Source organism: Halichoerus grypus, chromosome 9, assembly GCF_964656455.1.
Source record: "Halichoerus grypus chromosome 9, mHalGry1.hap1.1, whole genome shotgun sequence".
In the NCBI taxonomy this organism is placed as follows: domain Eukaryota; kingdom Metazoa; phylum Chordata; class Mammalia; order Carnivora; family Phocidae; genus Halichoerus; species Halichoerus grypus.
In genome coordinates, this window is record NC_135720.1 from 45584693 (window position 1) to 45606180 (window position 21488).

The window sequence follows — 21488 nt, forward strand, 5'->3', positions numbered from 1 at the left end:
AGACAAGAGCAAGTTCCTGCGATCAGCTAATGCTTAAAATAGCCCCAGTGCAAGATTTCAACAAAGCATCTCTTCTTCAGAGTTCGGATTATCCCTCTTCCCATTTTTTTCCTAGGCATCATGAAAAATACTGACTTCACTGAAAATACTTAACAAATCAATGGAATCTTGGAGATCTTCAGGGAGAAACCATTTTATTAAATACTAATTGTTTACGGTTAAAAGGTAAAAGGGTCCATCTAAATGCCCTCATATTTGGAAATGTAGGAACTAGTTTTTTCTTCCATCTTCCTTTTTCCTATCATGGAAATTAAAAGTACACTAAAATCATATTTATTCTGCCAGGCATTATCCCCTCCATTTTAAAAGCAGGATAAGAAAATTTATTTATTTATTTATTTTTTAAAGATTTTATTTATTTTTATTTGAGAGAGAGAGAATGAGAGAGAGCGAGTACATGAGAGGGGGGAGGGTCAGAGGGAGAAGCAGACTCCCCGCCGAGCAGGGAGCCCGATGCAGGACTCGATCCAGGGACTCCAGGATCATGACCTGAGCCGAAGGCAGTCGCTTAACCAACTGAGCCACCCAGGCGCCCAGGATAAGAAAATTTAGAAAGATTAAGTAACTTTCCTAAAACTTACTAGTCCTATGAACTTGGGTAAAGTTTTAAACTACTTTAAGTCTCAGTTTTATCATTTGGAAGAAAGAGGGTCATTAGTGCAAATGCTTTGAATAATGTCTGGTTCATAGTAAGTGACCAGGAAAAACTGTTCTTATTTTAATTATCATCATCATCATCATCATCATCATTATTATTATTACTGTAAGGTCAGTCAGTGGCAGAGCTGGAATTTGAACCCACACCTATCCCTGTTGCATCACCCCAGTGAAGTAGCATTCCATGACAGTATGACATTACTGTAGTCGCCTCATATCTACTTCTAATAACATAGGCAGGAATAATAACCAGAGGCTAGAATATACTTCTCTGGGGGACCTTCCTTCTTTACCTAACCCAGAATCCTTAAGGGTTCGGAAAGCCTCCCGGTGACAGAACTTGAACATCTGGGTGCTGCTGGGTAGCAGTCTTGTGTAACAGCATGGTTCCCAAACTGTGTGCCAAGGCACTTCGGGGCACCACAGTGAATTCACAGGAGTGTCATAGGATATTTAAAAGTTTTGAGGTAAACAACTTGAACATAGTTCAGTATTAGATCATGTCACATTCCCTTTTCTGACATCATATCTTTGTGAAAATGGGTTTTTGGTGGGGACTGGGATCACACGCAAGTGAGTTCTTAATAAATGTTAGCTTCAAAGGGGCTGCCGACAGCTGTCCACTGAGGTGCAGATTCGCTAGTGCAGGACTTCGGTCTCAGCACCTACACCTGCCTTCTGAAGTGATGGAGAAGCACTTTTGAGTGGCCAGATGTCATGTGAGCACTCCAGGGGAGGACGATCTATTCCAGCACCTGAGATTTTCCCAATCACTGCATATATATTATTTTGAATCCTGAGCTTGTTGACAATTGAGCCTAAGCTTTATTTCCCAATCTAATCATTGTTTTCCAAAAACGAAGCAGCCAGCTATTCATCCTAACATTGTTCTTGAAGGAAGGCCTTCTGGAGGTCAAAAGAGAACAACAAAAAAAATCACATTTCTTATATTAAAAAAAAAGCCACGATAGTTTTCTCTCCAACAGGAATAATTATTATTGATTTACAGTGTAATAGCAGCAAACAGCTTTGGTGATTGGTTAAATGTCTTCACTTCACCGGGGCCATTAATCAATCTTAGCAGCTATTTATTGCTTAGCAGACTACCACGCAATAAAAACGAGCCTGAAATCAACTCCCACAGTAGCTTTGACAGGCAAAAATTAATATTTAATGTTGCATTACTAGCTGAGTTGAAATTGGGTCTCTGCTGTGCAGCTGGTCAGCTGTAACCAGCGATGCTACGGAGTGCTCTGAGCAGACGTCACGTGCCGAGGCTCCTGATGTCCCGTGGGTCCAGCTCTTGGGCAGAGTCTGACTTGGCAATGATTTGAGTGTCCTGCATTCCACGAATCTGATGGCTACCAAAGCATTAGGGTAGAGACATACTGCATATATAAATTGCCTGAATGGTGATCATAATTGCTTTTATCCCTGGAAGCTTCATGAATCAGATTATTTTGGGGGTGGGTGGGGAGAATCCCACTATATCCATATTTGACCATAGGCCAGACTAATTGTAACAAGAAGAAAGTCCTTTATTATGTTTTGGGTGCCTCTTTTCTTTTCAGCTCCATTTTGCCACTATTTGATTATGTGGAGCAAACCAATGGTAGGGATGGAATGGAGGAAGCATAGAAAATCATGATGGAAATGAGAATAGGTCATTTTCCCTCTTCTCCCTCTTTGAGTCCTTGCCCCTTCCCCTCCTCAGTCTGTGAGAAAATAGAGTTGATGTGTTTGGTTTTTCCTAGAGTATGCATATTAATAATAATACAAATAATGGCCAATAATCATTGAATATATATATGCCAGGTATTGCTGTTTCCTGGTGATGATATTATGGTATCAGTCGGGTTTTTAGCCATGTTTTACAGATGAAAAAATTGAAGTTCAGAGACATTTGGTAACTTGCTGAAGATCACACAGTGAACTAAGATTTGATCAGAATCTGGAGTTTGACCAAGCCTGTGTTCTGAACTTCTACACTCTCAAGGGAATACCAAAGGATAGACTGTCTAAATGCTTTATGTGAAATGGTCTGCAAGTCACATGTAACTCTTCTTAACTTCATATTAATAAACCAGTTGGAGTGTCATCTTAGAATGTCAAAGCTTATCCATGCCTGGGTTCAAATATCAGTCATGAAGTCTTCATCATGAGACAGATGAATGGAACAGTTTCTTTGAGCATCAGTGGAAATGATATTTGCACTATCCGTAGTGAATACTGAGATGTGAAATGACAGTATTCCTTCAGTTACAGTAGTGTCTCTGAAACATCATATCCTAAAAAAAAATTGAAAGATTTTTAAAAATTACTGATGAAATATAAACTCCAGGTATCCTTCCTCCTCTTAGACTTTATTTGTTGTTAACTACTTGGCGCTTTGCATGGTAAGAGTTGAGCCATTAAAATACAATGTAATTGTAGGCAAGTCTTCATAATAGGTCCCAATACTGTCTCCTTATCATTCTGCTAAGCTCTTAAGAGTCTGACTACAGAAGTATTAATATAGGAGAAAATGTTGAAGATCAATTTCAAGTTAGACGTAGAAGACTGGTAAAAAAAACCCACTAAGTTTTGGGTGTAGCCCTTGAATGTTTTCTCCTTGGCCTATGCCAAATATCCCTACAGAATGAAGGACATAAATATGGCAGAATGTCATTGCTTTAGGATTGTTATCCAGCTGTTCCCACAGTGAGTACCAGGGACAGGGCAGCTATCAGTCTTCTCTGGATCCTGGACCAAAAAGCTCTGGCTGCAGTAATTAAACATTCAGTGTCCTCCAGCATTCATGGTAATAGAATGTCTTCTCTTTGTGTTCTTAATTTGCTGGCCTTGTTTTATCAATTAGACTGTCAGTCACTCCTTTTCCCTTCATTTTTCATATGGACCAGCATCAACCTCTCTTCACCTACAGGTCATAACACATAAATTACACCCCCTTGATGCACCAACACGTCAGCTATTAGGTTGCCCTGGTTGGACTGATTCTCTTCCTTGATAAATCTGAAGATTTGTGACACCAATGCTCTTACTTTACTGAGAAGCAGGAAGCAATCTTAGTGATTCCCACCAGACTGCTGTGAGGATAGGAATGCCTCAATAACATAAAGTGATTTCCTCCTTTTCTTGTTTCAGGTTCAATGGATCCAAATGACTTCCTGAGGGAGGCACAGTTAATGAAGAACCTAAGACATCCAAAGCTTATCCAGCTTTATGCTGTTTGCACTTTAGAAGATCCAATTTATATTATTACAGAGTTGATGAGACATGGAAGTCTGCAAGAATATCTCCAAAGTAAGCTAAAGACTTAATAAAAGGAAAAAAAAAAAGAGGAATTTAGTTTAGCTAGTCCTATAAATGTCAATTTAGCAAGCCTTCTATAACCCAGTGTGATATCTGTGAGAATGAATGTCTTAACAGTGAATGGCTCAACTACATTTTAATAGGATATATACTGTGTACCAAAAGGAGGAAAAATATTTATGTAGCGAAGAACAAATTGTTCACAGTAGACATATTGGAACACATAAATGTAATGTAGAAAACTGAAGACTATGAAACACCATGTTTTACATGATGCTTTGTTTCCTACAATAACTAATGGACCATTATCAGTCATGGACCAATTTGTTCTATGGCCCAGAATTAGGGGACATGGAATACTTTTGGGGAGATAGGGAGAGGTACCCTCATTCTTTTTCCTTTGCCAGTGTTTGACAACATCGTACTTGTTGGTATTTAAAATACTTCCACAGCTAGGCAACATTAGAATTTTCAGACTAAAAAGCAGAAATATACTATTGCTTTATTTCTACATCTGCTTCCTGTAGTCAGAGCAGACTTAAGGGCATTGTAAAATTTTGATGTTTATTACAAATGAATAATTTAATATGCAACAATATAATGAGTATTAAAATGAGATGTTCAAAGTAGTGGAGATCAAGTACTGAGAGAATAATTCATGCTTAAAAAAGAGACTTTTTCTATGCTTTCTTGAAATGTCAGAGTCGGATTGATAGAACGTGTAGAGGTAAAGGGAGGTGAGACTAATAGAACAAAGATATTAGAAAGATAAGAGTATTCTCTGATTTCAGGGTGACTTGTGAAGCTGGTGGTATTAAATCACAAAAGTGGAAGAGAGGAACAAAGAACATGGGCCTGTTAAATGCTGTTAAAAAAATATGCCTAGCTCATTTGCATAAAGATAGCAAATTTAACAATATCAGAATATATTAGCCACCAGAGTAAGACTAACCTTAGCCATTGACCCCTTTTGCCTTATTCCCAAGGACAAAAGTACAGTAGCCATCTTGGGTCATCTTTAACAAAAATGCTTTGTCAAGGCCACTTGTAACCATCACGATGGTAAATCTAATAGTCAATTCTCAGTTCTCAGACCTGTTCATAGCATTTATTTCAATGGACTTGAAATAATGGAAGCACTTCCTTCATTTGGCTTCCAGGACACTTCACTCAATGGCTTTTCCTCCTCTCTTTTTTGTTGGTTCTTCTCCCATCTATGTGATTTCTCTCATTTCTCAGATCTCTCAACATTTTGGAATTTTGCAACATCACTAGTTCCCTTGCTAATCTCAGTCAGTCTCAGGGTTAAATAACATTTATGTATCAAAGATTTCTCAAATTACATCCCTCCATTACTTCAGAATCATAAATCCAACTGCTTTCTTGACTCTACTTGAATGCTTCTCTGGATAACATAGATGTGATGCAGCAGCACCCCGTCTCCCAAATCCCAGAGGCATTTATTTCTTGCTCATATTAAGTGTGCAAAATAGATTGGTTGGTGGCTCAGGTGTTTTGATCACCTTGGCAAGGGAAGGGGATGAGACTAATCTCGTTCTGGCTCTTAGAGCTCCAGTCGGGAGATGCAGAGATTACTTCTGTGCCTTTTTATCTGGTCAAACCAAGTCAGAGGGAATAGGGTAGTACAATCCTCCAACGTGGTTGAAAGGAGAAAAAAATAAATGTTTGTGAACAGCCAGAATTTCTACTACATATGTCCATTAAAAATCTCAAAGCAACATGTCCAAAACTGATCTTATATTATCCTCAATAATTGGCTGCTCTTGTGGTCTTTCCTTCTTTGACTATGGCAACACTCAGCCTAATCTCTTGGATCATCTCTACTTCTTCTCACAGCTTCCATCTAACCAATCAGCAAATCCAGTTGACTTTTTTCAAAATATATCCAGAATTTTGCACCTCTCTGCACAACCACCCTGGTCCAAGCCATCATCAGCTCTCTTCTGGATGGTGCAGCAGCCTCCTAAGTGGTCTCCGTCTTTTGGTTCTTGTTCCTCTCAGTCTCTTCTCAACACAGGAGTTGGAGAGATCCTGTTAAAATGTAAATCAGATCGTGTCCCTCTTCAGCTCAAAGCCTCAGTGACTCTCACTGGTTCTCTGTGTACAACCTCTAAAGTCCTACATGGCCCAGCTCTCCATTACCTCTCTCCCTTGTCTCCACATCTCCCCCAACGTCTCCGTTATCTCCCTTGACTCTGTCAGCCGCACTGCCTTTTGCTGCTCTTCATATCTTCCACATGGGCTTTGCTTCAGGCCCTTTGCACTTGCTCCTCCCTCTATCTGAATTTCACCCCCATTAGCTATCCCTGTAGCTCACTTCCTCACTTCTGCAGTCTTTCCTCAGATGTTCCCATTATGGTGAGTCCTTCACTGGTCACCCTCTGAATTCTAAAATTTAATCTTCTTCTATCGCTTTGTATGCTTCTTTCCTGCTTTTTTTTTTGTTTTCTTTTCTTAGCTGCTGATCATCTTATAATGTATGACTTTGTTTTGTGGCTTATTGTAAGTACCTTCTAAAATACAACTCCAGGAGGTTAGAGATTTTTCTTTGTTTTAGTGATAGAACAGTGTCAGGCACATAGAAGGTGTGCACTAATTATGTATGTGTTGACTGACTGAATGAGAAAATTAATGGATAAATTAAGTGGGACTATTCTGAACCTAATATCGAGACTCGGGGTTGAGCTTGTTTTGAGACACTTTGTGTCAGCTTGACAAGATCCACTTATTAATTATGAACTCCTTTGACATTGAGGATTTTTGTGGTTTGTTGATGTGTTTTACTCAGGGGTCAGCACAGACCCTGTCATATTCTGAGTTGGACCTTAAGGGTCAAGTTTACCAAGGCCTTCATTTGTCAAGATACTTAGTAGCCATGAGGAGTAATGAAGAGATGCTCATTACAGACAATCCCTTCCCAATCAAGAGGGCTTAAATTCAACAAAGTGATCTTAAAATGAATCTGCCCTCTTAAACAGCCCATCATGATAACTGTTATAAGATGAAAGACTCTTGAGTAATGGAACATAACTGAAAATATTTTCTTGCGGCAGATGTAAATTGTCACAGGCCTGTGAACCTTTATATCAGTTTTGACAACTGGCTGTTGTACCGGAAGTGTGTTCTGAAGTTTACTTGGGAATTTCCTAGGCCACTGCAGTCTCTCAGGGTAGAAAACGTGTTATTACTCAATTTTCTTCTCTATTGTGCCTGTCAGTGAAAACTTTTTATATCCACTGTAATAGGATTAGATGTCGTATTTGATAGTTGAAATGACATACATATTTTTCCATAGAACCAGCTTTGTAGTCCCTAAGCTTGGCTAAATATTTTTTTGTAATAAATTTCTCCAAAATGGAAGAGGCTTGTCAAAAAACGTCAGCTTTGAGGGTAATTGATGTCAGGTATTTCTTATTGAAATTTGAAGAGCATAAATACCTGCATTTTTTTTTACGTACATACATATTTTTTAAAATAAATAAAGTCCTAGCATGTTGTTAATCAATCTCATGGACAGTTCACTTAGATGGCCTAAAGTAGACAGGAGTATTTTCATTGAGATACTCTTTAGCTGACCTACAACTGTAGCCCCACCATTCAGGTGCTCAGGAATCATGTGTAAGGTAAGTTTTAGGAAGGAGTATAGAATAGTTTTTAAGAGCATGAGATTTCAACCTCAAACATGCCCGAACTTGAATCTCCACTCTACAACTTATTACTTGGTCTTCTAAGTAACAGAAACTGCTATGGAAGGGGACAAATAATAACAATACTTACTTCAATAGTTCTGAGCATAAAATGAGGTGATGTAGTGAAAATCAACCATATGGGATAGTGGTAGGAGAGGTGCATATATATTCATTTTTTTCCTTTAAAAAAAAAAAGCCACCGTATAGTATTTACTATGTGCCAGGCATTTTTCTTTCTTTCTTTCTTAAAGATTTATTTATTTATTTATTTATTTATTTATTTATTTATTTATTGGAGAGAGCGAGAGAGTGATAACATGAGTGGTGGGGGGAGGGGGTCAGGAACAGAAGGAGAGGGAGCGGGACAAGCAGACTCTGCACTGAGCATGGAGCCAGATGCAGGGCTCAATCCCACGACCCTGAGATCGTGACCTGAGCTTGGTTTCTTGAAACCAAGAATCAGATGCTTAACCAACTGATTAAGGTTAATCACCTGCTTAACTACCCAGGCACCCCTGCCAGGCATTTTCTAAGTGTTGTACAAATATTAACTTAGTTCATTCTTCTAACAACCCGATGAGATGAGTATTATTATTATTATTGTTATCATCATTTCCACCTTACAGTGGAAGAAGCTGAGGGATGGAGAGGTTAATAACTTATCCAAGGTGGTTGAGCCAGAATTCAAACCCAGAAGTCGGGCTCCGTAGTCTATGCTTTTAAGTGTATGCATAACACTGGCGTTAGTTTCTTAACGTGAACCTGTATTCATTATCTATTGCTGCACAACAAGTTACCCAGAACTTAGTGGCTTAAAACAGCAAGCATTTATTATCTCACAGTTTCTGTGGTCAGGAATCCAGGTACAGCTGAGCTGGGTCTTCTACGCCCGGGTTTCTCACAAGACTGCAGTCAGGTGTTGGCAGATGCTTCAGTTATCTGAAGGCTCTAGGGGAGGTTGATCTATTTCCAAGCTCACTCATGTGATTGTTGGCAGGAATTGGTTTCTCCAGGGCTGTTGGACTGAGGAAGCCAGTTTCTTGCTGGTTGTTGGCCTGAAGCTGCCCTATGATCCTTGGTACGTGGACCTCTCCATAGGGCAACTTACAACATGGCAGTTGGCTTCATCAGAGTGAACAAGTGAGAGAGCAAGAGAGAGGAGAGTGCCTGCAGGATGAAGCCACAGTCTTTCATAATTTATCTTGGAAGTCATACCCCATCACTTCTGCTGTATTTTATTTGTTAAAAGTGAGTCAGTGGTCCAAACCACATTTAATGGAAGGGAATTTCATAAGAGCACAAATACCAGGAAATAGAGAATATGAGAAGCCATTTTAGAAACTGTCTATCACTTGACCTAGGACTAGTCACCAGTTTATCTTGACTTTTTTACATTTCTTTTCATATTGAGTTAATTTGGTATCAAAAGGCATAGCTATTTTGGCCAATACAGCAGCAATACTTTGCCATTATGCTGCACACTAAGTTATGCTCTTTCTTTGGGGCACCTGGGTGGCTCGGTCAGTTAAGCGTCTGACTCTCAGACCATGATCTCAGGTGTGAGATCGAGACCTGTGATGGGCTCCATGCTTAGCGTGGAGTCTGCTTGAGATTCTCTCTCTCCCTCTGCCCCTCCCCCTGCTCTCTCTCTCTCTCAATAAATAAATAAGCAAATAAATAAATAAATAAAATCTTTTTATTTATTTGAGAGAGAGAGAGAGGGCACAAGCAGAGGAGAGGGATAGAGGGAGAGGGAGAAGCAGACTCCCTGATGAGCAGTGAGCCCGACTCGGGGCTCCATCCCAGGACCCTGAGATCATGACCCAAGCAGAAGGCAGACAATTAACTCACTGAGCCACCCAGGTGCCCCAATAAATAAAATCTTTTTTAAAAAAGTTATGTTTTGTCTTTTTGCTTACATCTCATTTTAGACTGAATGATCAATGTTAGCTGCTGTAATATACAATTCAAACATTTTAGTGACATAACAAAAATATGCATTTTTGATATGCATCAGACTTGCTTTGCTACATGGCTTTCTTTAAATGGTGACATAAGGATTTAGACTTCTTTCATTATGTGGCCCTGCCATTTCAAAATGTATTTCTTCTAGCTACAAAAATGTGGGAGATTTTAAGGATCAGGCCTGTAAGTGACGAACGTGCTCTTTTGCACACGTTGCAGTGCACAGAATTAGTGACATGGCCCAATTTAACTGCTAGGGAAGATGGGCAACATAGTCTTCTATGTTTGCCCAGGAAGAAAAGGGCAAAAGAAAATGGGTCAGTGAGCACTTAGTTTCACCACACATCGTATTTAAATATGCTGCTTGCGTTAAAAAATAAATATATATGTATGTATGCACACACAGTGCTTAGATCTATACCATTAAAAAAAAATGTCCTCAACTCTATTTATTTCATTATTTTAAAAGATTTTATTTATTTATTTGACAGAGAGAGAGACAGCGAGAGAGGGAACACAAGCAGGGGCAGAGGGAGAGGGAGAAGCAGACACTCCACTGAGCAGGGAGCCCGATGTGGGGCTCGATCCCAGGACCCTGGGATCATGACCTGAGCCAAAGGCAGATGCTTAACCAACTGAGCCACCCACGTGCCCCTATTTATTTCATTTTTTATTGAAAAGATGGCATGCATAAAGGACACACATCATATAGTATAATTTATCATTAATTAAAAGTGAGCAATAAACAATGGTATGGCGACTGTACAAATCAAGAATGAGAACGTGGCTAGCACTCCAGAAACCCCCTGAGTACCATATCATTGACAGCCCCTCACAATCATGAATTTCCTGCTAATTGCTTTCCCTTGACTTATTCTCCTCTGCCAACTCCCTGTTGTCTTCCCTTCTTGACTAGGGTTTGGAAATTGCTGTCTCCATATCCTCAGCTCCCATTCTGCCCTCAACCCCTTATCCCCCATCTCCAGTGAAAGTGCTCTTTATTCCACTAAGGTCACCAATGACTGCCTAGTAATATTTAATAAATATCTTTTAGACCTTATGTTGCTGGACTGACTTGTGGAATTTGACAATGGTGGTGACTTTCTCAAAACCTTTGACTGTTAGGATGCTCTCTTCTGGTTTATCTTTCATTCTTCCGGCTGATTTTTCTCAGTCTTCTTGTAGGTTTATCTTCCTCTGTCCACCCGAAATGTTGGTGTTTCTCATGATTCTGTCACTTCCTAACAGTCTCACCCACTTCTAATGTTTAACTCTACCCACAAACTATGACTGTTAAGTTGATATCTTTAGCTGCATGTGAGCTCCAGACCCATATGTTTGTCTTCATTTAGGCATTTCCATTTGGGTAATCCGTATGCATCTCTACCTTAACAATTCCTAAACTGTTTAATTCTGCTTAGGCAGCAGCAATGATAATAAAAACAGGTAGGATTTACTGAGTTCTTTCTAGGTGCCAGGTTCTGCTTTAAGTGTTTTACATGTATTAACTCATTTTAATTCTCATTTTAACAACTAATACCATAAGGGAATTACAATGACCACTATATAGATGAAGAAACGGAGGCACAGGAGTGTTAAACAGCTTGCCTGAGGTCAGGAAGAAACGTGAGGCAAAGCTCTGATCCAGATCTTGGCAGTCTAGCCTCAAGCCAGTTTTCTAACGCCTGAGCTAGAGTTGCCTTTCAAGTCAAGTTGTATCTAAGACTCTTGACCGTGAATTCAACACAGTTTTGGTAATATTTGGCTTATTGAGTCAGGGATGATGATAGTTTGGATTTATAGGAGACCTTTTTAATTCTCCAGAAATCTGAAGACATCTACTAAGAGTATGGTAGCTAAACAGTATCCAGGGATGGCTGACCCCACTGCACAGAGTCAGCAAAGAATAACCCTAACCTCTCTATTAATGATCAAACTGAGTCTACTTTCCTATACTTAATTATATAGGATGAGTAGTGGTAGAAACTGTATCTATTAAAGGCATGTCCGTGCCTGGAGAGATGAGTGAACTATTTCTAAGAATAACAGGCTTAAAAAGGGAAATTAAAAAAAAGTATATCAAGCTTAATGGAGTACAAATGTAACATACACATTTTATAGATACTGATAGACCCTTCATTTTTGTTAGTGAGCTAGTTTTTAAGAACAATATGATAGGAAAAAAAAAACCCAATATGATGGAAGAATGAGAACTTTTCATTGGCTCAGCCATTCAAGTTAGTATTATTTTATAGCTTCAAAGACTAAAATTATGAAATGTTTGAAGGAAATCTAGAGGCAACCAAGTAACCAAATAACTTTTCCATGAAGAGATGAGTCAATGATGTGTGCTATGGAAAATGGCAATACCTGGACTCTTTCAGATCTTTAGAGCTGTGTTCGAATTACGTGATACTGTTGTTTCTTTCTCTGTGGAATGTTCCTTCAGGGGAGAGAGGGCCACAGCCTTGGAATGTGTTTGGACTCTGAAAATTGTTGCCTCATTGACCCTTCACAGGAAATGAATGGTCTGTATTAATTATGTTTCTTTGCTCAACAGATCAGTGCTATGGCACTTAATCCCACCGACAGCTCATTCATCAAAATTCTCAGAATTCACTTCAATAATTCACATGTTCTCCAAAGTCAATCTCTTACTTTCTCTTATTGCTCAGATGATGCTGGGACAAAAATCCATCTGACTCAGCAGGTAGACATGGCTGCGCAGGTTGCCTCTGGGATGGCTTATCTGGAGTCCCAGAACTACATTCATAGAGATCTGGCTGCCAGAAATGTCCTGGTTGGTGAACATAATATCTACAAAGTTGCAGATTTTGGACTTGCAAGAGTTTTTAAGGTGAATTTTGTTTTGTTCTAACTAGGTTTTGTCACAGGTCAGAAGTCTAACATACCAGCAGACTAATAGATTTACTGTTGTTCTTCAGAATAATGTTTCTCCAAGTTCTGTGGTCTGTAGAACACTTCAGTAGCCCAAGGCCTTACAGATAAACTACCTTCTGTTTCTATTTCTTCACCAAGGAGAAAGAAACAGAGAAAATGATGCCTAACCAGATGGGAAAGTATGTGATTAAGTTTGTGGTTGGATTAATGATCTGCTTTTCAGTACAGTAGCCTCTGTTGGTTTGCCTCAATTTTCCTTACAAAAAGCAGCACATTTTGTATAGTTACCCCATCCACCTTTGCTCACTTTCTGCCAGATTAATATCCACGCTGCCAGAACTCTTCAGCAATCACTGACTTTTTAATTACTGCCCCTCTCCCCATGTCATGACATCAGGCCAAAAGACACTGACATTAGTGACATACTATTAGGTGTTTTTCTCTGAATTTAATTTTTAATTTCTACATTGTGCCCTACAAATATGGGTGTGGAACATGAAACACAACATATAAGTGATTCTCTTTTGATCTTCATGAATTCATTATCTTTTTTAAATAAATTAATTAGAAGCTCAGTGACTTGATATATTAATTTAAATAATTTGGATCCTACTTTTCAGTATCAGAAAGTGGCAACATGGTAATTATTAAAGTCAGTGGCTCTCCAATACCAACAGTAAGTCTGGAAACAGACAGACTTTGCTTTCATTTTTTTTAATTTGCTAAAGACCATCACACGTGAGTTCTCCCATATGCAGTAGAGTGCTCCTGTCAGTGCTATTTTTAGCACATAGTAGGCTCTTAAATAATATTTTATTAATGACTTCTCATAGATTTCTCAGTCTTATAAGCCAGATTTGGAATTTGTTACTATAATTATCAATTGAACTAAGCTCATTTTGAACCTTTGCCCTCTAAATTTTAATGTGAAACAGGTTACAGATGAACGAGGGTAGCAAAAAAATATATATATCACTTGAACTTGGCTTGATTCCTTAATGCATTAACAGGTAGATAATGAAGACATCTATGAATTCAAACACGAAATAAAGCTGCCAGTGAAGTGGACTGCGCCCGAAGCCATTCGTGGTAATAAATTCAGCATTAAGTCCGATGTGTGGTCATTTGGAATCCTTCTTTATGAAATCATTACTTATGGCAAAATGCCTTATAGTGGTGAGTAATTAATTCTGAAGTGGGCCTTTCTGCTGCAGGTCACTTACTTAGGTGTGACTTTAACTGCTTTGCCCAGACTTAGAGGGCAGAGTTATGGGGCTGACCATACCATGTGCCTGTGGGAGCATAATAGATAAAATTTGATGATGATGATTTGCATTAATGAGGTAGTTTATTGCCTCTTTCTCCTTTGCTCTTGAATTGCAGTCTTATGGACATTACTTGCTGCAAGATGTAGTTTAATCTCTGCAGCCTGGGAAGGGGATGGTAGACCTCATAGCTTCACCAAGGAAATCAGTTTGCTTTGTAATATAATTATTATATGAATTTAAGTGAATATAATTATCTATGAATTTAAGACCCTGAACTTTAACTTGTTTTTTGTTGGTTCCTTTCTATGTTATTTAGGCATGACAGGTGCTCAGGTAATCCAGATGCTGGGTCAAAACTATAGACTCCCTCAACCACCTAACTGTCCACCACAGTTCTACAACATCATGTGGGAGTGTTGGAACGCAGAGCCTAAGGAACGGCCAACATTTGAGAAACTGCATTGGAAACTTGAAGACTATTTTGAAACAGACTTTTCATTTTCAGATACAAATAACTTCGTAAGATGAACACTGAAGAAGAACATTAGATAATCAAGTAACAAAAGGGTTCAATAATCAGTCCAGAAATACAACCTTATTAATCAACTGCCAGAAGAGCTTACCTTGACATATTCGAGTGATAGGGTCAGCTTGTCCGTGATTATGAAGAAGATTATAGGTGTATTATATGTGACTGGGCAACACTGCACGACAGTCTAAGATGATATTTTATCACTGCCTGGCAAAAATCAAACACAGAAACACAGTTATTTTTCTTTTTAAAAAATACTTAAACATTTCTATTTATTGTTTGAAATACAGATCAAGAGGATCAACAGATGATAGTCAATTTTTACTCAGTGACTGTTGTAGCATTTTCCTGTTTACTGATTAAAGTGGTTATTCATTATTCCTCGGATTGCTGAGTCCCATCAGGCTGTTATTATGAAGGAATCTGATTGCTTTGCTGCACAGCAGGACCTGTGCTTTGAGATTTTTTTTCTCTTTTAAAATATCCTGTAACTACAATGATGGTAAAGCCATGTGAAATGACTTGATTGTACTTGGAGTAATTGCACATATTTTTTCCTATGCATAAAAAAATGAAGCAGCTGTTGAGAAAAAGAATTAAAATTTCTCTCATTTTGTAGAAGGAAATGATGGGATTTTTCTGTACCTCAGTATGTGTCATCTGAGAATCATCTACATTAGTTTTAATCTCATAATGTTAAGAATCAGATTGCAAAGCAGATGAGTTATTATCTATGGAAATATGTGAGAAACATCTAGTAGCCTGCAAAATCTGAGAAGTAAGTATAAAATAGTTTAGGAACAGGAGAGGAGAACAGTAGGATTGCTATGGCTTAGATTTCTGAATAATTTTTTAAAAGATGGACCTTTGGCATTTAGGCCAGAGTTTTAAATTGATTATAGTACAGGTCAAGCTCAGTTTTAGATCTAGAGGCTAGGAATAATGTCTGACCTTGGTTATGAAGCTGTATTTTCTGTCTGGTAGGACAAGAGGGTTTTTACTCATCTTAAATGTGCATTAACCTTTGTAAGAATGTTACGGTCTTCTTAAGCAACGGGTGGATCAAATTTTGTACCCCATTAGATGGTTAGGGAGAGTTCTCAAAGGTAGTTTCAGAATCAAGTATATATTCAAAGATCTCTGCTGTAAAACAATATGAATGAAACAAGCCATGAAAAGATAGAAGATTTTGAGTATATTCTCTCATCTTTAAAGGAGAAGAACATATCTAAACAGTTACAGAAACCCAAATTCAAAGTGGATGAAGTATTAAGAAGTAAATGTGTGAGCTCTACCTGGAAGGCTGGAGGTAGGGAGGGCTTCAGGTACCATATCATTGGCACTTCAGTGATAGTGACGGGGACCCACGTTCCTTCCAGCTATCTTCTCTGTCACCAGCATTGTCCTCATTCTCAAAGTCCCAGATGGCTCAGTAGCAGCTGGGGCTCCCTGTTCTTTTCTCCTCATCTAGTAGCAGAAAATGGGAAACCTCTCTCTCTGCATTTTCAGCTTGCATAAGAAGCATTCTTTTTGGGGGCTCCTGGGTAGTGCAGTCGGTTAAGCCTCCGACTCTTGGTTTCAGCTCAGGTCGTGATCTCAGGGTTGTGAGACTGAGCCCTGTGTTGGGCTCCGTGCTCAGCAGGGAGTCGGCTTAAGACTCTCTCTCCCTCTCCGTCTGGTCTTCTCCCCCTACTCTCTCTGTCTCTCTCTCAAATAAATAAATCTTTAAAGAAAATCATTCTTTTTTCTCGTTAGACAAATTGGGTCATATGCTGATGAATAATAGACTTAATGTGAATGTTATGTGCTGATTGGCTTAGAATAAGTTCTGCCACTGAAACTGGACATGTGGCCCTTTTCCTGGAGACAAGTTGGGAGGTTGGCTTATTGGAATAAAATCAGATGCTGGATAGGTATCCATTAAGGAGAAAATCCCAGTTGTAGGTAGGTGTGTGTACATATATTCAGACTTCTCTGAAACTGAAATGGGTCATGTGGAGCTATTGATAATAGAGCCCCTCGACTTTTTTTTATAAACAGGAAAGATTTATAAGATAAGGTCAACACTAGTTGTTTAAGTCAGTTGACTATGTATAGGACAACTTCATTTGTTTAAAGTCAGAGTCTAATTGTGAAAATTCAACTACTATATAATCTGTCTTTTTTGTAGCAGCTAATAATAATAACTTTCTTAGTAAGATCTGATTTTGAAATGTATAGAGAAGGTTATCCTTTCTTGTTTTAATAATACCTGAAACCGGTTTAACTTACTACGTTTGATTCTTGGAGACGTTTATGTTCAAGGTCCTGTCAAAGCAATCTATTGTTCTTGTTTTTGCCTGATGGATCATAGAGAAAAATAATGGATTCAGTTATGAGAAGCAATAATAGATTTTTTTTAAGCTGACATAAATTTCTTTCCCTGTATAGAATAAAAGGATCGGGAAAAGATAAGTTGAATTTTCCTACAATGAGCCAGTTCTTGTTAAATTTACCTCCCATAAATTGTAACAAAGCTCTTTCTATGTAATGTTTTATTTATGTAATTCAGTTATTTGGAGGTGGTGGTGAAGGATGTGAGTACATCATTTCATGTGGTATTTCAAATCTCTTTTGACAAAAACCTAAGAATTTTTGCAATAGGAAAAATTCAAAATTCCATTAAGCCTCTTTTAAGAAGGTTAGGAAGAAAATAGGTTTATATTACCTAAGGTCGAAAGAGGCACAGAGTGGATTCCTAAGAGCTGTGGAACCTGAATATTGTATCATGGAAAACAAAGTAAAATCGAGGTGACCAGCAATCTGCAAACTGGGCCGTGGTGGGTGGGAGGGTGTCACAAAGGACACCAAAGAATGAGCGTGGGGAATTATCAGGCTGAGCACATTCACATCCACTCAAAACGCATGTCTGCATGGTGACTACATGGATCAACTGAACCATAAGGGGCCAAAACTCTTTCGATTCTCTGATGGCCCAAAAGGAACCATTGCCTTTGGAAGGATGCCATAGTGTCACCCAGCTGGAGCTTCCTTGAGGAAGCAGTGCCCAGCTGGTGATCCATGGCTTTGCCAAGCACATGCCCTATCTGCAATAAGGTTTTTCACAGTCTAGTTGAGCATATGGTTTCTGGACCAAAACGCCTGTCTGAGAGTGTGTGCATGGTGATTTTTAAGGACTCTGCAATGATACATTATGTGAACTAGAATGGTGATAATACGGGTACTTATTCACCTTGTGTTATTGTGTTCTCCCATTGAAAACACCTAGTCTCAAAAAAAAAAAGAATAGTAAATGAGGTTCGAATACCTGGGTATTGGAATTGCCTGTGGGCTCATCTGGAAATGTTAAATTCTCTGGTATTTCCTTGGCATTGTTATGGAGACATTTTGGTCTATAGTCTCCAACATGATCCAAAAATTTAATGTTGTAGCATTAAAAAAAAGAAAAAAGGCCGGGTAGTTTGATGGAGAGAGAATACTTATAAATCTTTTAAATTCATGGCTCCAGTAATATTTTAATTTTCATAGTGTCATCTTTTTACTGCCTACACTACACCATTAAACTCCTTCAGATTTTTCCTTTTTTATATGAAGGAAGTGATGGTAAATCTCTTAAATTATTTATTACATTTAGACATAAACTGGAGAATAAAAATAGCATGCAAACCCTGAATTTCAGATCCTGTTAAAAGTTTAGCTTCGATCTGCACTCGGATGGCACTGTCTGCATAGGAGTTATAAGATTCAGTTATAAGGAAAGAAACACCCAATTATTTCCATTTGCTCTTCTTGCCTGAGTAGTTTATCCATTAGTCATCTGAAGTAACAGACTTGAATGTAACGTCTTTTTCATCCTCATGGAATATAATCAGCTCTTCCAGAAAAGGGTAACAAATCTCAAACCTGCGTTAAGTATCTAGTTATGTATATTTCTGTGCAGGGGATTCAAGTCATAGAACATAATAACCCTGAAATCGTATGTTAGGGGAAGATGGCTAAAAGCAACTCAAATTGCTTGGTTTGGAAGAAGCTAAACATTGTCTTGTAATAATTCTCTGGGATTTTAGAATAGAGGTTTGATTGTACTATATGTGAAAGGTAAGATTGCTTGATATTAACCAAGTTGCTTTAATGTTTATGGTCCACACAATTTCAGGGTAAAGGATATTAGAGCTTTTAATCATTTTTCAGAATCTGCATTTAATTATAGATTCAGAAAGTGGGAAACAAAGCCAATTAGCCAGATTCTATACTTTAAAGGTGCCACAATGAGATGTTTGTCTCTAAAAAATGAGTATTTCTATGTTATATGCTTTAATAATACTTACATTGTACAACTACATGCGAATGTATTTACACGTGATTAGTGTGTGTATCAAAAAGGTTAAAAAAACACTCCTTTCAGGGGCACCTGGCTGGCTTAGTTAGTAGAGCATGCAACTCTATTTCAGGGTCGTGAGTTCAAGCCCCATGTTGGGTGTGGAGCCTACTAAAAAAAAGAAAAAGAAAAGACTTCTTTTAATTGTACCACTTGTTACAGTGCTATTCCTTATCTTGGTTTAAATGCAACTAATATTTGAAAAATTTCTATTTCTGGGTTCTTTAAAATACTAAGGCAAAGGCTTTTCTTGAAAATACATTTTACCGTAAGTGTTCTATCTTTATTTAAGATGGATTTTTTTTCATTATGCCAGTTATATCAAACTGATTACTTTTAACTTGACTTTTAAAAGCTGACTTCACTGTTTCAGAGGTCAAGTTGGTAGTGGACCCATGACATAAATTTGATGTATTTTATAGTATTTAAAATGTTTCCTCGGTTGACTACATTAAAAGGCTTACATTTGTGTGATGGGGAAAGTAAGTTGGTGAATCCAGGAAATAGGCGTTGCTACATACTCACTGCAGGTCACCGGCTTCATGTCACCTTTACCAGAGACCCAAGGTGATGGAGAGATCCCAGCTCTGACATTGTCAGTTGCTGGTGCAGTGGGAATGAGAGCCCTGATGGGTCTCATGTTGGCAACTGAATCCGTGGGCCCAGAAGACACATATGTTGCTTCTGCTCACAACTAACTCATTGACCATAATCACATGTCTTCACCTAGACAGAAGGAGCACTGGATGTGTAATCCTACCATGTACCCAGAGGGAGGGCACCAGAAATACTCAGTGAACAGCACTAAACACTATCACACCACATTAGAACATCAAGTAAGTTTTACATGATGCTGAGTGTTGGAAGGCCACGTATACTTATTTACTGATCTTTTCCCCTTAATTATTTTATTCATTCATTAAACAAATGTAGATTGCTAATGAGTAGCAGACATTGGGCTACATAATTGAATAAAATTGTGAACAAGGGAGAAATGGACCCTGCTTTCTCTAAGGTTACAATCTATCCGGGGAGATGGATTAGTGTATGTGACTCTCAGCTCACGAATCTATATATGTGCACAATTTTACCTCCCCATTTTCTCCCTAAGAATGAACTTACTGTCTATAAGCTACTATCCTGTGTCTGTTCTCTCCTTGCTTCTTAATAGAAGAACCTGTTTTCTTGGAGCCCAGCTAAAAGATCACATTTTCAGCCTTTTCTGTAGCTAGGGGTTACCAAGGAGATGTAAGAGAAAATTGCTCAGAGGGACTTCTAAGAAGACTCCATAAGAGGTGGACAGAGAACTGGAATGGGCTTTTTCTTGTCTTTTCCCCTTTTGTACTATTTTAGGCCTAAAATTCAATATCCATCTTAGATCATGACTTATAGATGGAAGTCACTTCTCAGTAGGGTCTGGGTTCTTGATAAGAGGGCAGCTGCCATACTTGCCATGGATGGCTGACCTCAGACATTGTACTACAGGGGAGAGAGAGAGAGAGAGAGGAAATGTTATGCTATGTAAGCAGATGTTATTTCCAATTTCTCTCTCTAGAGATTGGAATGGCCAATTTCTGAATGGCACATTATCTACTTAAAACCTCCCTTCCACCAGGTATTGGAAAATAACTTCTCAGGTATTGCTAGGATTTTTTCCTAAGTACTGGGTGCTCATGATATGATAAGATTTGGGAAGAGTTGTAATTGTTTAGTGCTGATATCAGGTCATCAGCTGTTCATGTGGCCATCCCCTGAGATATCTTTTCTCCCATCTGAAGTCACCTCTTGGTCTCGGCTCTTTCTCATCTATTTTCATGCTCCTCCTGAGTCCAAAAGAAACTTTTTGACCCATCTGTCCAGATGCTCCCACCAGCAGGAGCTTTTCTCTCCTTCACCAGGACATGTGTTGGGAGGTACTCCAATGCTTTCCTCTCTTCCAGGCTCTACTTGGGAATTCTGCTCTCAGATTCCCCAGACCATCCGGAAGTCCTCCCGTTCTCCCTCCTCACATATCAGAATAGGGACCTACAAAACTCATGTGCATCCCTCTGGCCCCATTCTTCCCCTGGCCTTGGAATCTTTGGTCTTTTAAGGTAGGAGGGTTGGGTGGGGTGGACCAGAAGGCTGATGACTGCATTTCAAAGCCTTGGATATTAAAAGACAAGAATTTGACTCTTGTTTTCCTGTTTTCCACTGTAATAATATTTTTTTTTTCAGATAATAGGTTTCTCATGGCCTAGTTGCCTGATATGGGATGACCAAAGCATAATAGAAAATACCTGGGAAAAAACATCGGTATCTTAAATAGTATCCTGCCACACATGGAAATTCAACAAAAAATACATAAATAATTACTTGACTGTGGTTGTGCTGAGTATCATGAAGGAGAAATGTGGGGTGCTGTGACGGTGAATAAATGCCCCCATAATTAGGTCTGGGGAGTTGGGGAGAAATGGAGACATGATGTTTTACTGTGGTCTGAAGGATTAGAAGGTGTTTGCTGACTCCAGGAAGGAAATAGGCACAGCAAAGAAAAAGAACATGGGACAACTGAAGAACTAAAAGAAATCCAGTTTGCCTGGAGTGTGTGGAGTGAGGGGGAAAGGTTCACAAGTTAAGGCCGGCCAGGCAAGTTCTGTCCCAATAATGGGGGCTGTGTGGTCCAGGTTAGTAATCTTATTTTTAATCCTAATGGGCAGACATTG

At 38.8% G+C, this 21488-nt stretch overlaps 1 protein-coding gene across 1 annotated transcript in view; it reads left to right on the forward strand.

Annotated features, from left to right (window-relative positions):
* The window catches only part of FRK (fyn related Src family tyrosine kinase), a 105820-nt gene extending 88896 nt beyond the window's left edge, over nt 1-16924 (forward strand). The window contains exons 5-8 of the mRNA XM_036082231.2: nt 3862-4020; nt 12380-12561; nt 13616-13781; nt 14190-16924. Of these exons, the coding sequence (XP_035938124.1) occupies nt 3862-4020; nt 12380-12561; nt 13616-13781; nt 14190-14401 (719 nt within the window). The 3' untranslated portion in view covers nt 14402-16924. The remainder of the gene's footprint in view (nt 1-3861; nt 4021-12379; nt 12562-13615; nt 13782-14189) is intronic.
* The last annotated feature ends 4564 nt before the right edge of the window (nt 16925-21488 follow it).